Here is a 16,346-nt window from a genome sequence, read left to right as displayed (position 1 = left end):
CGACATACACACGCGACGGCGGGGGGTGGTTCCCCCCAGCCTCCGTTTGCACCCGTCCGTCAGCGCCCAGCCAGGCATGGACCGGGAAAGGGGGGCTCTGGGCATGGGTCTGGGCAGGGAGCCCCACGGCACAGCACGGCCGCCAGCAGGAGCGCGGCACCCGGAGGGGAGAGGGAATAGATCTGTGGGAAAAAAAGGGGCAATAAATAAAGCTGTAAAGTGATAGTTTCTGGCGGGGCTTTGACACGAGTTGTCAGAGGCGGTGGTGCGTGTGCTCCTGTCTTTACAGTAAATAACTGTCAGCAATTAGGAAGTGGAGGTGGTTCGGGGGAGTCGGGCGGCTCCACACATCACTCACCGGGGATGGGGAGTGGGGACCACCGGCAGCGGCCCCGGGGCTGTGTCCCCTCAGGGAAGAGCTGCCTGTGCTCCCGGCTTACCCACAGCCAAGGCTCAAACCCCCAGGGCTGCTTGAATTCCCAAACATCAGGGACAGCAGCTGGGTGGGCAGGGGCTCAGATCCTAAGGGTCCTTTCCAACCTAAATGATTCCATGAGTCATGAAATCCCAGGATGGTTTGGGATGGAAGGACCTTAAAGACCACCAGTCCCACCCCCCTGCCATGGGCACGGACACTTTCCACTATCCCAGGTTGCTCCAAGCCCCATCCAACTTGGCCGTGGGCACTTCCAGGGATGGGGCAGCTACAGCTTCTCTGGGCACCCTGTGCCAGAGCCTCCCCACCTTAACAGGGACAGATTTCTTCCTTATACCTCATCTAAATCCACCCCATTTTAGTTTAAAACCATCACCCTTGTCCTATCGCAACAGGTCCTACAACACATCCCCAGGAACTCGGCTCCGTGATCCCTGTGGATCCCTTCCCCCCCCCCCAGGATAATCAATGATTGCACGATCAGTGATGAACCGAGCCCCGAGCCTCATCCTTCCCCCTGCCCTCCCCACCGCTGACATCTCCATCCCCTTCCTCCTCTTCCTCCCACCCCGCCCGGCAATAATTGGCTCCAGCTCCCCGCTCTCCCCTTCCCTCCTCCCGGTTTTCACTCCCCTCCGCTAAGAGCAGCTGTAGCCGCGGCTCAGCCTCTGGAGCTGCGAGTTCTTTGACACCAATAACCTCTGTCTTTGTGCTCCGGGGCTCGGCGGCCGCCGCCGCTCCCTCCCAGGCTGGCACAGCCCGCTCCCCCCGGCCTTGAGCAGCCCAACTTCAGAGGCTCCTTGGAGCTCAGCCCCCGGAGCTGGGCCCCGGGGGAGCGGGCGCGGGGGCCTCCCAGCTGCCGTTCCTATGGCGACCGAGGATGGCGATGTTGCAGCCCGAGGCGGTACCTTTGGTACTTACGGATCAAACTGCAGGCCAAGCGGTGCCGGGGAGGGGACACGGAGTGCAGGGAATGCAATGACTTGAATTAAGAGCAGGAGAGCCGGCGGCTCCCCTCAGAGCAGGGCGGGAGGAGACCAAACTTGTCCTGGGGGGGTTAAAACTCGAAATCTTTCTCTTTTTTTCCCCCCTGTCCTTGGCCTCTCCCAAGCTTTTGGAAGCACGCACCCGGCGAGGGCAGCGGGCTGGGATCACCAGCGTGGGCTGCAGGGCACCAATCCGGTTGATGTTGGCCCCACCGTGCTCACCAGGGACTGAGCCAGAGGTCAGGAGAATCCTGACAGGCTCCAAGTATCTGCCCCTCAGTGTCCCCTCCAGTGGCCCAGGGATCACCTTCATCCCCCCCCAGGTGCCCACTGGTGCGGGACAGAGCCCAGGAAGGGCAGGGAGAGGATGGGCAAAGCCCAGCTCTTGCCTGGAGGAGCAGCAGGAGCTGGGGGGACCCTCAGCATCCAGCTGCCTTCCCAACAGCAAAAACCAGGAAAGTGAAAGGGAAAAGGTGACTTCTCCCTGGTTTTGTCTCTCCTTGCAGCCTCTTTTCTTCTCTTTTCCATCACCCTCCTTCCTCGCTGCTCTTTCCGCTCGGGAGCGTTCTGTGCTTTGCTGGGGCATTAAGAGGCGGCAGCTCAAACTGTTTAGTGAAGCATTAAAGGGGCAGGAAAACACTCACATCACAGGAGCTGAGAGCCCTGGAACATCCTCGGCAAAAAAAGCACCTCCCAGTTCTGGGAAATAAGACATATTTCTGTGCTCGCAGCACCAGACAAAACCCATCTCCCGGCTCTTGCCAGCCCCGTCGTCAGCCTGGCCATCCAACATTCCACTGCTCCTGAAGTCAATCCCTCCCCATTCCCATTCCAGGTCACTTGGGAGCAGCTGGGCCACCACCCCCACAAGCCACCATCTGCCACCATCCAGTCACTCACCAGCCCCCCAGGATACCTCAGACATGCCCAAACCCCGGGATTCACATGGTTTGGACACATTAAAACTGTCACAGCTCGAGCACATGAAAAGGAACTAATTCCTCACTCCCTCCTTCCCAAATCCAGCAGAAACCCACAAACATCACGGGGCTAAAAAGGAATTTTCCCCCTTTTAAGGGGTTCAGAACCCAATGGGTACAGACAAAGCTCAGGTATCCTCTGCGCCCCATCCCAAGCTCTGAATGCAGAGCCAGAGCTGGGAAAATCAGGAAAAATCTGGAAATCAGAAACCTGTCTGTTCCATGGAGGGGAAGGGCTGCTCCACACTCTCAGCTGGCTGAGAGTTTTTCCCTCTTCCTTTAACCTCCCAGCCACGGGGAAACTGGATTCCCTGGGAGGGGATGCTGCCCTTGTCCCAACACCTGGATCTGGGAGCGGTGCCTGTGTCCCATCACCCAGCCCTGCTCCCTCTGGGAAGGGTGAGGAACATCGTGAAGCATCACAGCAGGAACAAGAGGATTTGGGGCTCCCTCTGAGAGACCTCCGTCCCTTCCCAAGATCAGAAATCAATCCCAGAGCTCCTACCCCCACTACTGTGAGGGCCCAGGGTGTCCCAAGCATCCCCAAACGGGGCATCCCCCAGCTCCAAGGATTCCAGACAAGAAAGGAGATAAGCTGGAGACCTGCCCCAGGCAAGCACCATTCCCTGTGAACACACGGAGTGGGAGGAACCGAGAGTGTGCCCTGGCCAAGGCACAGGACCTGGGTGTGCTGGTTGGTGCCTGGAGAAGGTTCGGCACAGGCTCTGCTCCAGCCACGGCTCCCAAAGAACCGGGGAGGACGTTCCCCTTTCTGACTTTTTGGTGCTGCTCCCAGATCCATCTCCCCCTTCCTTTCTTGTCACGGATTTGCATCTCTCCTTTGGGCAGCTAGTTTCCAGCACTGAAAGGGCTCTGTTAGGGTCTCCTCCCTCCAAGGGCTCTGTTCAGGTCCCCCCCTCCAAGGGCTCCGTGCAGGGTCCCCCCCTCCTTCCCCAGCAATTGTTACGTTAAAATCCCCAGGACATGTTTCTGCAAAGAATTAAAGGAGGGTGAGGAGGGGATTGTTTTCGTCAGTGTCTCACCGAGTCTCTGACCTTGAGCGTGAATAAAAACAAGAAAAAAGGAACTTTATGCAAATCTCCCGCACTCGGCACAAGGGGGAAAATAATAACGGCAAATGGAGATTAGGAATGCAAATCGACTTAATGAAGAGGCAGGGGCTGGGCAGGAGCTTGTTTTGCTCTTGTACAGACGACTCACCCCGCCTGGTCCTGCTGCACCCCAGGTCTGATCATTACAAATTGTATCGGGGTGGGGAAAGAGAAGCACAGGAAAGGTTTAATTCCCTAATTATGGCATTGTTCGTCTCCCCTGCCCGTGGCTGCTCCTTCCAAGAGACCTCTCACACCTCCCTTGAGTCAACTCCCAGCCATTCACGACCCAAAACTGGCCCACTATCCTGCAGATCCCACCGTGCCAGAGCCAGATCCCAGGGTCCCCAGCCCCACATTACGGGGGTGCAGCTGCTTCCAGGGGCCCGAGGGGATGTTGTGTCCCTGCTCCCTGGGTCACCCCAGACGGGTCTGGCACTGTGGGACCTCCGTGCTCTCCACCAGCCCCTTCACAAGGCTCGGCCTCACCACTTGGGTTATTTTCCTCTCCTTTTCCATTCCCTCCCCAGCCTTCTTGGCTGAGGCTGCTGCACTGGGGCGTGGGAGTGGCTCCCACATCCCCATGGAGTGGAACAAAGCCCTGGGCCTGGCAGGAATCTCCAAGACACCCCCACAGTGAGGTGTGGCCAGCCACAGCCCGGACAGAGGACACAGGATCACGAGGAGCAGCAGGAGGCCACTGGCACCTTTTGAGGGGCAATTTGTTCACACACAGGGAAGTTGGGATGGAAATAGCTGAGTGTGGCCCTCAGCACCACATTTCCAAGGCTGTGGGATGTAATTGCCTCTTCCCACTCAAAATGTACCTTAGAATCTCAGGATCATGGAATATCCTGAGTTGGAAGGGATCCACAAGAATCATCAAGTCCAGCTTCAGGCTCTGCATAGGACAATCCCAAAATCCCACCTTGGCAGGGCACGATGCTCCTGGGCCGAGCTCTGCTTTATAAAACCCTGAGCTCAGAGCCACATCCACCAGGAGCAGTCACCGCTGTGCTGGAAGGTGCTGAACACCCAGATCCACCTGGGAAGGTGATCCCAAAGCTGCCGCCAGGTCTGTCGCTGCTGGATCACACACCCCTGGAAGTTTGGAATGGTTTTCTTTTCTTCTACAAAAGAACAATCAAGGTCAGTTCTATTTAAATGAGCCTTTCACTGGCCTGAAGATGAAATCAGGCCCCAAACTCATTCCAAATTATGCTGGGCTCACAAGGAATTGCCTGGGCTGGCTGAAACCCAGGCAGGATTAATTCCTGAGGTGTCACAGCCTCCAGCATCCCACTCCCCTTGGCCCCACTCCTCTCAGTGGCAAGAACAGATCCCACAGACCCGGGGCTGCCCTCAGGACATGCTTAAACCTCGGCCTGAAGGTGCTGAAAAATTCCTGGAGTGTTTAAAACCGAGTGAGGCCCCGGGGGCAGCAACCTCGCCAAGGCCTGGAAACCATCCCTGGGCTCCGGGTCGCGCTTCTCCGCCAACGCCAGGGCTGGTGATGCTTCCACCCCACAAACATCCCCCTTCCCTCCCTCCCAAACAACATCCACGGGAGAGTTTGGCTGGGAATGCGGCGCTTTAATCTCCTGGAAGCCTTTGACAACCTGTCTCGTCCTGGCTTTTAGCTGCGTGAGAGCTGCTCGTTAATGGAGCATTAACCTTGGAGAGCTGCTGCAATTACTCCAACACTAATTCTGACAGTTTTTGGTGTATCTGTTTGTTCTTTTGACAGGCAAAAGGAATTTCTTTTTAAAAGCTGTTTGATACATTTGAGACCTTCTGTCCACATTTCCCTTTTTTTTTTTAATCTGCTGGAGATGGGAAGGTGGGGGGGACGTGCGGAGGGGGAGACGCCGCCTTCCCGCGACACCTTGTTCAGGCACCAGTCGGGATATTTCCCCCCTCTCAACCCCTTCCCACCCCTGCTTTAAGTCACAGAAGCGTTTGGTCTCTCCTGACCTCATTAGGGTAATTAGGAAACCTTTTGAAGCTGGGAGAATGGCTCTGAGCGGTGGGAAAGGAGGAGAGCAAAGAGGCTCTGAAGGAGCACGAGGATGGAGAAAGGGGGAGAAAAACATCTTCAGCTGCGAGGAGGTGACCTGCAGCTCTGCTCCCCTGGAAAGCTCCTTAAATTGCCTCTTTTAAGAGGATGGAAATCCAAGTCCTGGTTATCCCACAAGACCTGGGCAGCCAGGGAGCAGGAAAGGAAAAGGGTGGTGGGGCAGGCGCGGGCTGAGCTGAGGATTCCACTTCCATCTCTGATCCATCACCGCTTCCCCGGGTGCCCTTTGGCAAATCAGCTCTTGCTGTGCCTTAATCCTTCCTTCATTTGAAAAAACCATTCCCTACATGTTATTTTCTAGGTGGGAAACACAGGCTTTGGAGGGAAAGGGCTCCCTCTGACTGTGCAGCTCCCAGGAAACCAGGCTGCTCCTGGGGACTTCTCCTCCTGGCAATCATCCACTCTGGCAGTGGTGCCAACCAACACCTTGATGTGAAGTCTGATAAAGCCGCATCCCACTTCAGATGGAGGGAGAAGGTGATTTTGGTTTGAACTCAGCTGCTTTCCAAACCCACCTGAGCCACCAGGTAACTCCTGGGTGACGGGAGTGGGAACCTTCCTAAGAACGCCCAGCCCTCTCTTCCTCTAATAAATGTGGGAAGCATTTTTCCTGCACTCATCCGAGCCAGTCGAGAAGCCCAAATGACGACTGTGGCGAAGCTAAAGTTATCACAGGGATAAAACCTCCAGTTCTAAAGCAAAAACGCGCTACCGCAGCCCTTTGCTACCAATCACAAAGGGCACAAACCCGATGCCTCTCTGTGTTCTGCAGAAAGAGGAGTTTGATGTGAGAGAAAAGCAGATTAAAATAACACTGGCAAGAAAAAGGATCAAAATACACCAATATACCCCGGCACGAGTGAGTCTGAGCCACCGCGCCCAAGGTCCCGCTGTGCCTCCGGCGCACACAGAGATGGAAGCACTGCCACGATCCTGCTCGGCTGCTTTGAGGGTCCCCTTTGTAAGATGAGGCTCCCCAGCCATCCCTCCAGGAGAACATCCCATCAGGAGCTGCTCCTCCAGGGTGGCCTTGGAAGCAGAGCCGGACCAGCCCTGCGCTGCCAGCCTGGGTTTCAGCGATGTCACGGAACACTGGAATGGTTTGGGTGGGAAGGGACCTTAAAAATCATCCAGTTCCACCCCCCTGCCATGGGCAGGGACACCTTCCACTATCCCAGGGTGCTCCAAGCCCCATCCAACCTGGCCTTGGACACTTCCAGGGATGGGGCAGCCACAGCTTCTCTGGGCAACCCGTGCCAGGGCCTCACCACCTCCCAAGGAGGAATTTCTTCCTTTTATCCAGTCTAAATCAGCCTTTTTTGGTTTAAAACCATCACTCCTTGTCCTACTGCAACAGGCCCTGCCACACATCACCCGGATTTGGACTTGGTGATCCGTGGGATGTCCTGGAGAAGCACCTGGGGGCTGCAGGTGGAGCAACCCCCCCAGAGCCTCAATCCCCTCAGCTGTTGCTCACGGCGTTAATGCCCATCAGTTTTTCCCTGTCAGGAACAGCCTTTCTGCAGGAGCGGGGGTGGCTGGGCTCAGCTCAGGCTGAACAATGAAATAATTGGGATTATTTAAAGTACATGAGGTTTTATTATTTTAAAGAGCGAGAGTAATTAACCACCAGAACGTAACAGCAGCGTAGTGGGGCGGAGTGAACACTCCATGGAGGGGCTGGAGCCTCTCCAGGGAAACCTTCTGCCTTCACCTTACACGGAGCAGGACAAACCTCCTGATGCTCTGCTTGAGAGTGACCCCAGAACAGGCTCTTCTGGCTGCAAACCCGCAAATCTCCACACCCCCACTTCCAGGCCCCAGTTACCTGGTGGATGGAAGCATTTTGAGGATGCCCAGGTGCTGCCAACAGCAATCCCTGGAGATTCCAGCATGGCAGGAGGGAATCACCAGCACTGGGAGACGCTTCCAGTGGGAGGGGGGGTGAGAGGGTTGCCCACACATCAGTTCAGGGCCGTTTCAGTTCCATTTCCCAGCACTGGATGTGACATCACAAACCTCTTCACACCCAGGAACCACAACGACTGGGAACAGGGTGACCACAGAATCCCACGATGGTCTGGATGGGAAGGGAACTCCCAATCATCTTGTTCCATCCCTGGTGAGCTGCTCTAACACATCACCCCCCATTCCCCACATGCCACTTTAATTAACACAGGTGGTAATTGCCTGCAAACGCCTCTCCATGGGCAGGGGCTCTCCAAGGCCTGCTGAAGCAGGATCTGTTCAGATCCACATCGATCCCACAGCCCATGGAAGTGCTTCCAGCAAATCAGACCTAAAATCCCCCTTCGCTGGCGATTCCAGCCCACAGGTGCATGGAAGTTCCATCCCCCCAAGAGGTATCCCTGGACATGAGCTTCAGCTCGTGACTTTGATCCAGCACCGTGAGAAGCAAATGTGGGATTGTAACATCCAAGACATTGTCTCCAATTTAATTTTTGGGCTCTTTCCCCCCCGCTGCATTTGCACATTCAGGAGCACAGAGCCCCTTTCATGTTTACTCATCCTTAGATTGCAAAAATTGTCGTGTGAATTCCTTCTCCAATTAGCTCTGGTACTCAAAAATAAAATATTGTTCCGTTGCCAGCACAGTTCTGATCATTCCTGTCCTTTATACTTTTATTCCCCAGAGTCACTTGAAAAGCAGACGCTCCTTCCTCCTCCCCTGCAAAGCCCCCTTGGAAAATTTTTAAAACAAGAAAACAACCAGCGATTCTAAAGGAAAGGCTTTGGTGGCTGAAGTGCCAGTTCCATTCACCTTTCCATGATGGAAGGGAAAAAAAAATAAAGATCAGAAGGAGGATTTAGACAAAAAGCCAACTAAGTAAAGGTAATTTCTGATATAGGAGAATCTGCTCGTCGTGTGGAGGCGCTTTGTTGAGTGGAACAGAAGAGACATCACACACTCTGCAGCGGGTGTTCAAACATTCCCAGCTTCCTTCCCCATGTGCCACCCGATTCCACACCAACCCAGAGACACATTTTGGAGTGCCAGTGTCCATGGAATGAAGGTGAGGAAGACCACCCAGCCCCTGCCCGTGACGAGCCCCAGAGGGACACGGGCACAGGAGAATTGTGAGTGCAGCTGAAAACGTTTATGGGGAAATTCCAAGAGCCACCCACAGTCACCCCAAAGCACCCAGAGTAACCCAGTGAGTGTATGAGCAATAAATGGGACAAAACCCATGGCATTTTTTTCCTGACCATGCTCTCCTCACCCATCCAATGGGACCAAGAGCCCGGTGCGTTCACAGGGACAATCCCCGGCTTAGTGACCCATGGAGATAATCCCAGGATAGTTTGGATTGGAAGGACCTTAAAGCTCATTCAGTTCCACCCCCTGCCATGGGCAGGGACACCTTCCACTATCCCAGGTTGTTCCAAACCCCATTCAAGCCGGTCTTGGTTAATGCCACCTATTAAAACCAAGGTTCATTTGATACTGGAGGAATCCAGTGACAAAGAACTCTGAAATCCATGAATGGAGCATCCTTTACCCATTCTATTTTTTTCTCTTTTCCCTGCTTGGCGGGGCTGGAGGGACTTGGACCATCTCTTCTCCTATAGAGTGACCAGAAAAATCACACACAGACTGCTATCACACACAAAAACACTAAAAAAAACCCTAAAAAACCTCAACTTTAGACACCAAGCTTCATTAAAACCAGGGGACAGAGAGCAGGAGAAGAGCTCTGTGTGTCGGCAGCGCTCCCTCCCCGGGCTGTGCCGCAGAGGTGATTTTGCACTCCACGGAGCACAGCGCGAGGAGCCGCAGCAGCAAACAGGCTCTGGAATCAAAAGAGCTCCCCGGCACTCCACCAGCCCCGCAGCTCCCATTCCAGGCAAGGAAATTTGCATCCAAAGCATCAAGAGCACTTTACCTCGAGTTTAAAATAAATTCCGAGCAGATCCATGCCGCCAGCTTGTGTTTGTGACTGGAATCCCAGCCAGCACCAGCCGAAGCCTGTCCCCAGTGAGAGCTCGGGAAGAGGAGATGGCACAGAGCAGGGAACAGGGATGGGGGAAGGACAGCACAGCTGCAGCTGGTCCAGCACCACAGGCCACGGCAATTAGTGCTAATTGGGGTAACAGCCCCCTGAGCCTGAAAAGGAACAAGCACTTGGTTCGCATCCTGTGGTAGCTCCCAGCACTGCACACAGACAGAGCGTGAAAGCACAGAATCATGGAATTGTTTTAGGTTGGAAAAGACCCCCATGGTCACGAAGTCCAACCATTCCCCCAGCCCTGCCAAGGCCATCATCAAACCATATCCCCAGGTGCCACATCCAGGGGTTTTTTTGAACGCTTCCGGGGATGGTGACTCCATCGCTGCCCTGGGCAGCCTGTGCCAGGCTGGATCCCTTCCTTTTGGGGAAGGAATTTTCCCTCATATCTGATCTAACCAGACAGGGTGATGCTGTCCTGCCCGTACTGCTGCACGGGGAGTGCTCTCTGTTAGTTCATTAGCACTGCAGTTAATTTGGCCCAGGAAAGCCAGGGTGCCCCCAGGGCGATGCTGTGCCAGGGCTGGGTGTTCACTCTGTGCCGGAGCCGGTAGCTTCACTCCATCAAACCAGGGCATCCCGAAACCTCGTCAGGCCCAGAATCATAAAAATCCTTCCCAAACAAGTACTGACAGGACCAGGTGAAATCCAGCTGAGGTGGAGCCGGGGCAAGACCTGAGAGAGACACTCCCTGAGAGAGACCCTCCCCAGCCCAACAGCTCCCCCGTAGCCGCCCCAAAACCTGCTGCTCCCCCACCCCGACTCCAAGAGAGACACAGCCCCCAAAGGGCACTTCCAGCTTATCCCAGACAGCTGCTGGAGGAAGGAGATTTGCGCCAGGATTTATTTGCAGCTTCCCCAGGTGCCGGCAGTGCCCCGGCAGCCGCAAGTCTGGTCTGTGAGTGCCACCTACAGGGATCCCCTGCGCCCCAGCTCCTGGTGTGCCCCGACCCCGCTGCCCCCCCAGAACTCCAACAACAACGAGGGTAAATCGTGGAGTAAACAAAACTCTCTCCCCTCCTCGGCATGAGCGCTTTGGGAGCAGCCAGGACAAGGGGACACAGACAGGGTGGCAGAGGGGGACAGGGGGAACGCGGCTTCTGTTTTCTCAGTGCCACTGATCCACGCAACCGGAATGAGAAGGATAAGAAGCAGATATGAGAGTCGGGGAACGCCCTTGGTTTTGTTCTGGAACAAATTCCTTGCAGGGAGGAGCCGGGACATTCCCATTTCAGCCTGGAGGAGACTCAGGGGAGACTCCAGAGGCGCAGCTCAGATCTCTGCTCTCTGGGACCTGGGACAGGACCTGAGGGAACGGCTGGAGCTGTGTCAGGGGAGGTTTAGGGTGGAGATCAGGAAAAGCTTCTTCTCCCAGAGGGTGCTGGGCACTGCCCAGGCTCCCCAGGGAATGGTCCCGGCCCCGAGGCTGCCAGAGCTCCAGGAGCATTTGGACAACACTCCACAGGGATGTGACTGTTGGGGTGTCTGTGCAGGGCCAGGGGTTGGATTCGATGATCCTTGTGGGTTCCTTCCAGCTCAGGAGATTCCGTGATCCAATGATCCAGGGAACAGCCTCTCCTTCCTCGCTCCCAAATAAGCCAAATGGAATTTGGCTCTGCTGCTGTGAAGAGGCTGGAACTGTCCTCACAGGGACCTTATTTGGTCTTCTGTACAAGAAAAGGGATTAATGTGGGACCAGGGAGAAAGGAGACTTCAGAAAACTGAAACCAACCCAGAGATGATTGGAGAATCATGGAGTCATGGAATGGTTTGGGTTGAAAGGGACCTTAAAGCTCACCTCATTCCACCCCCTGCCATGGGCAGGGACACCTTCCATAGACCAGGTTGCTCCAAGCTCTGTCCAACCTGGCCTTGGACACTTCCAGATGTGACACAAGGTGACCAGCAGCCCTGGGAGCACACGGAGGGACAGTGCCACTGTCCTGGGAGCGGGAGCAGGGGGAAAACCCAAAGGACTCCATAAATCCATGAACCCACCACAGCAGCCTCATCCCATGGGCTCAGCAGCCCCTGCACGCAGCAGGGAGGGATGGGTGGGCTGGAATGCTTCATTCCAGCAGTTCCCAGGTACAAGGGAGGGGATGCTGCAACAACAGGAGAACCATGGATCAATACAGGGCCGGTGGCTTTTTAAAGATAAATCAGCATTTCCAGGAGGGTGAAACACGAGCTGCTCCCTGAGGAGTTCAGACAACAATGCGCCCAAGTGCTGTTTATTGACTCCAGGGCTCCCACGACAGGCCCCTCTCCCAGCACTCCCAGTGCTGCAGATCCCATGCCAGGCACAGAACACAATGGCAGAGCTGATCTCACCCCGCTCCCATGGATCCCATTAACCCTGCAGATGGCCCAGGCGGTTTGGGCAGGACGGTATCAGCAGCAGAGCATCCCATAAAATCTCCAAAATGACAGAGGGATTAAGTAAACTTTGGAATTTGGCTTTGGCTTAATTCAGAGCAGACTGTTGTAGTCACTCGTGACGCTCACAGGTGGTGGTGACTGTCACAGGTCGTGGTCCATCGGCTCCTTTTGGCTGGGATGAGCAGGAATCCTGCAGACCAACGGGCACACGGAGCCTGCCACCAGCACCCTGATTCATCCCGGAGAAAGAAAAGTGCAGCAGTGGCTGGTGAGGCCTCAGCCTGCCCAGGGCCAGGCACAGGCAGGTCTGGTTGCATCCCCATGTTTAGCCTGAAAAACTAAAACTGGAAAGCTACTGGAAGATCCAACTGGTGCAAAGAGACCTAAAATGAGGGTATCAAACACACGTGGAGGAACTGAAAGAGTAATGGAATGAACACCTGAACTGCTCCTTTGTGGAAATGTCACGTGAGGTGTTCAAAGCTGCTGTTATTTTTTAGGATCCACCCCAAAAAAACCTGCCCTGGCCTGGCACTGATCACACTGCAGATGTGACAGCTCCAGTTGGTTCCTCCTGGAGAAATGGGATCGTACTGAGCACCCCAAGGAGTCTCAGGTCTGTGACTTGGTTTTCTCCTCTTAGAAAATGACTCAGAGCAGAGCAGGGATGCAATGTCACGGCCCACAAAGGGCAAATCCAGATGCCAACTGCTGCCAAGGGGCAGAATGGAAGTGGAAGCAGCTTTCACAGGGTCCCTGATTACAGCTCCAAGCTGTCCCCAGCCCAAACAGGACCAGAACAAGTGACAGCCCCACAAGCACCTTTGTACCCTGCACTCTTCAAAGGGGGCTGGCAGGACTCTGAAAACATGGAAGTGGCGCAGAAATTCCAGGCTGGCACTTCAATTTCCTTCCCTGGTACCTACAGAGCACAGCACAGGCACCTCATTACCTGCTCCACACCTTTCCCTGCTCAAACACAAACACCTGTTCCAGCAAAACCAAATTCCAGCAGAATTATTTTCAAGGCAGGACATCAGGCTTGAGGTTCCCTCTGATCCAAATCATTTAACAATAAACAAATCCTCCACTCCTGCGAGGTGAGGAAATTTGAGAATTCCAAAGCTCACCTGTCCAACAAGAGGGGAGCCTAAGGAATGCTCAGGTTCATCACTCCAGGTAAAGGAAGGTCAAGGAATGTGTTGGTCCAACACTGAGCATGGCAGTGGATTGGGACAGCCGGGCTCATCTGGCTTCAACAGCACAAGGAACGACTCTCCAGAGGGAATCGAAGAGCCAGGGAATTACCAGCACGTGCAGCCCTGCAGGATCAAGAGATCCCTGACCATGGATCACAGAGCTCGGATCATCCCCAGGGAAGCTGCAGCCGGGTGAAGCCATCCCAGCAATTCCCACATGGAACCTCTGCCTGCTCCCAACTGCAGCAGCCACACAAGCAGAGAACACCCCAAAACAGGTGTGAAAGGGTCCAAACGACAGGAAAACAGGGCACATCCAAGCACTGTGTGCACACGGCAGCGTTATTAAAAATATATCTATATATGTAAAATCCTTCGTGCACGTGCAGACGGAGCTGCCGCGGGGGTGGGATTTCTCCAGGAAACCTCACCTGGTCCCGAAAAGACAAACGTAGCCAGGATCACACCAGGATCACAGCACTCCCTCTGCTGCCTCGGGGATCCCGGAGCAGCTGCCATTCCCCCCGGCCCCTCCCTGATCGGCACATCCCTGTCCCTTCTCCCACGTGTGCCCCCTGATCCACAGGGGATTTGCAAGCCAAAGGAAAGGAGCCAAAGACATTCCAAGGACATTCCAAATATTCACCCTAAAGGTGCCACAGGGACCTCCCTGCCCGCAGGGCAAATCCCTCGGGTTCTCCAAACAAAGGCACTACCAGCTTGGGGGGAAGTGGGATTTAAGGATGTGCTGCCAGTTTCTAAGGAAAGGAGCACTTGGCGAGCAGTTTTCACTGTTTTAGCAGCAGATCCACGCAGCAACAACCTCCTGACACATTCACCTTTGGTCCTACACAATCAGATCCCAAATACCCACTTAACAAAGGGATTGAAACTCCAGGGTCCTTGAGTGGAGATAACTCACAGCCAGGGCTGCCCTGAATCACAGTCAAGAGGGGTTGGAGTCCCCCTTTTCCAGTCATCAGCTGCTCCAAGACACTCCCTGGCTCACACCTGGCTCTTCCTCAGGTATCTCAAATCCAGAGCTTGGCAGATGTCACACAGTGTCCCTGGTGTCACAGGGGTGGGGCTGGGCAGAGTCCGGGCACTCCCATCCCCTTTTGGTGGCTCTTCTGGAGAAATATTCCTTTGGGTTGTGGCCCCTTTCATTTGTAAACACATCAGTAAACCCATGAATGACCAGGATTATCTCAGTAACTGCTAATCCTGCAAAATTTAACTCGTTTAACTCATTCCCAAAGCTGTTCTGTCTGAACTATCACCCTCCCACCCCTGTTTGTGTAACAGACACCAAGAGCTCTCCCAGCTCCTCCCAGGAGCTGATTACAGAGACACTTCCCAAAGAAGCAACCTGATCTTGCATGAAGGAAAGAGGATCAGCATGGAAAAGGAATCTGATGCTTCCAGGGCAAGGAGAGAGGGATATGAGGCACAGGGGCAGCTCTGGAGCTCAGAGCTCGGATTTCAGGTGCTGAAAATCATCCAGGAGCATCTCCCTTACCTCAGCCTCTCCCCATGCAGTGAACAGCTCCCATCTTTCCCCAGAAATGTCCCCAAGAATGCACGTGAAGAAAACAAGTTTGGTCCCCTTTCCCCTGCCCCAGCCATGGAAGGGCTCGAACTGTTAATTAAGAGTCACTGTAAGCAGATATGAAACTTGAGCACTGGAGATTCCACTGGGATTGGACCCTCCATCAGCCCGGGCAGCCGGTGCCACTGGTCATCTGGAAAAAAAAAGGAGACACCCAAAATCAGGGGGAGCCCAGGTGGAAGAAGCTGAGGTGACATTCACTGAGGTGACATTCCTCCTCAGCTTAAAACAACCTCCCCAGAAATCGAACTTAAGAAACTGGGAAAGAAGGAATGGATGTCCCGGTGAGACTGGGAGTTTGAACTGCGATATGACTTGGAAGCAATTCCCAAACTGAAAAAAAAAAAAAACCAAACCAAAACAGGAGTTTTGCTGGGAAAGCACGAATGGATGTCCTGATGGGACTGCGAGTTTGAACTGTGATATGAGTTGGAAACAATTCCTGAACTGAAGGAAAAAAAAAAAAAAAACCAGGAATTTTTGTTTTCCTGTCTAACATAGGGAGGCCCAGACTGGGCACAAGGGCTGCCTCTCCCAACAGCCCTGTGACCTCACAGCAGCATCCACATAACCCTGTCAGTGAGACCTTCCCGGGCAAAAAAATGAGGAAAAGCGAGACAAATCCGTGTGCCAACACAGAGACCACACACAGGCGTTTTAATTTATGCAGATCTGGTTGGAGGAGCTGTGCCAGAGCTCCCACGGCTTTGGGAAAGGAGCCTCAGCCTCTTGTGAGGAAAAGAGCAACACAGAAAACACACAAAATGCTCCCTCACCGCCTCAGGTTCCGTGTTTCAAACAGGGTGTCCTCATCACTGTCCAGGGACCCCAGCTCGATGTTCTCATCGTGGCTCGAGAGCAGCCCGTACTTCTTCCTCTGGGGCTTCTTCAACCTGAAATGAGTTTTGGGCTCGTTTCTTGGGCCCTCGGACCTGGGGCTAAGGGACAGGGAGAGCACAGTGAGTGAGCCGCTGTCCCCCCGCAGCGGGACCGGAGATGGTTTAGCGCTAATTACCTCGGGTAATTAACAGTGCTGGGGATTTACAGCAACGTTTTGCACTCGCTGCCAAGAGGATGAGCGGGGAAGCAGAGCCCCGGCTGGCAGAAGGAGGAGAGAGGAGAGGAGGGGAGGGGAGGGGGATTCAGGGAAAATGGGCACAAACCCAGGGATTAGGAGCGGGACTGGAGCAGACAAGGGACAGGGGACACCGTGACCAGCTTCGGGGGGACCCAGACACGGACCGGGACTGGCAGGGGCACGGCCATGGGGGGCAGGGACCGGGACAAGCAGGGACACTGCCCCAAGCAAGGGGGACTGGGTCCAGGACCAAGACAATCGGGGTGACATCCCAGACTAGGGGGAACCAGGACAAGAGGGGTAGATCCCCCTCTGGAACCGAGACAAGCTGGGACACAGCCCAGGACAAAGGGAACAGGGACTGGGACCAGCAGGGACACAACCCCGGGTCAGAGGCCATCAGGATTGGGACAAAACCAGGAGCGGGACCAGCAGGAACGCGGACACAGCCCGGTCGGG

At 54.7% G+C, this 16,346-nt stretch overlaps 1 protein-coding gene across 1 annotated transcript in view; it reads right to left on the bottom strand.

The window, feature by feature from the left end:
- The window catches only part of EFNA2 (ephrin A2), a 62,491-nt gene that overhangs the window by 45,693 nt on the left and 452 nt on the right, over positions 1–16,346 (bottom strand). Inside the window, exon 2 of the mRNA XM_017743815.1 lies at positions 15,586–15,747. Coding sequence (XP_017599304.1) covers positions 15,586–15,747 — 162 coding nt within the window. The remainder of the gene's footprint in view (positions 1–15,585; positions 15,748–16,346) is intronic.

The sequence above is a fragment of the Corvus brachyrhynchos genome, unplaced genomic scaffold (assembly GCF_000691975.1).
Source record: "Corvus brachyrhynchos isolate BGI_N302 unplaced genomic scaffold, ASM69197v1 scaffold219, whole genome shotgun sequence".
NCBI lineage: Eukaryota > Metazoa > Chordata > Aves > Passeriformes > Corvidae > Corvus > Corvus brachyrhynchos.
This window is presented reverse-complemented; position numbering and strand designations above follow the sequence as displayed.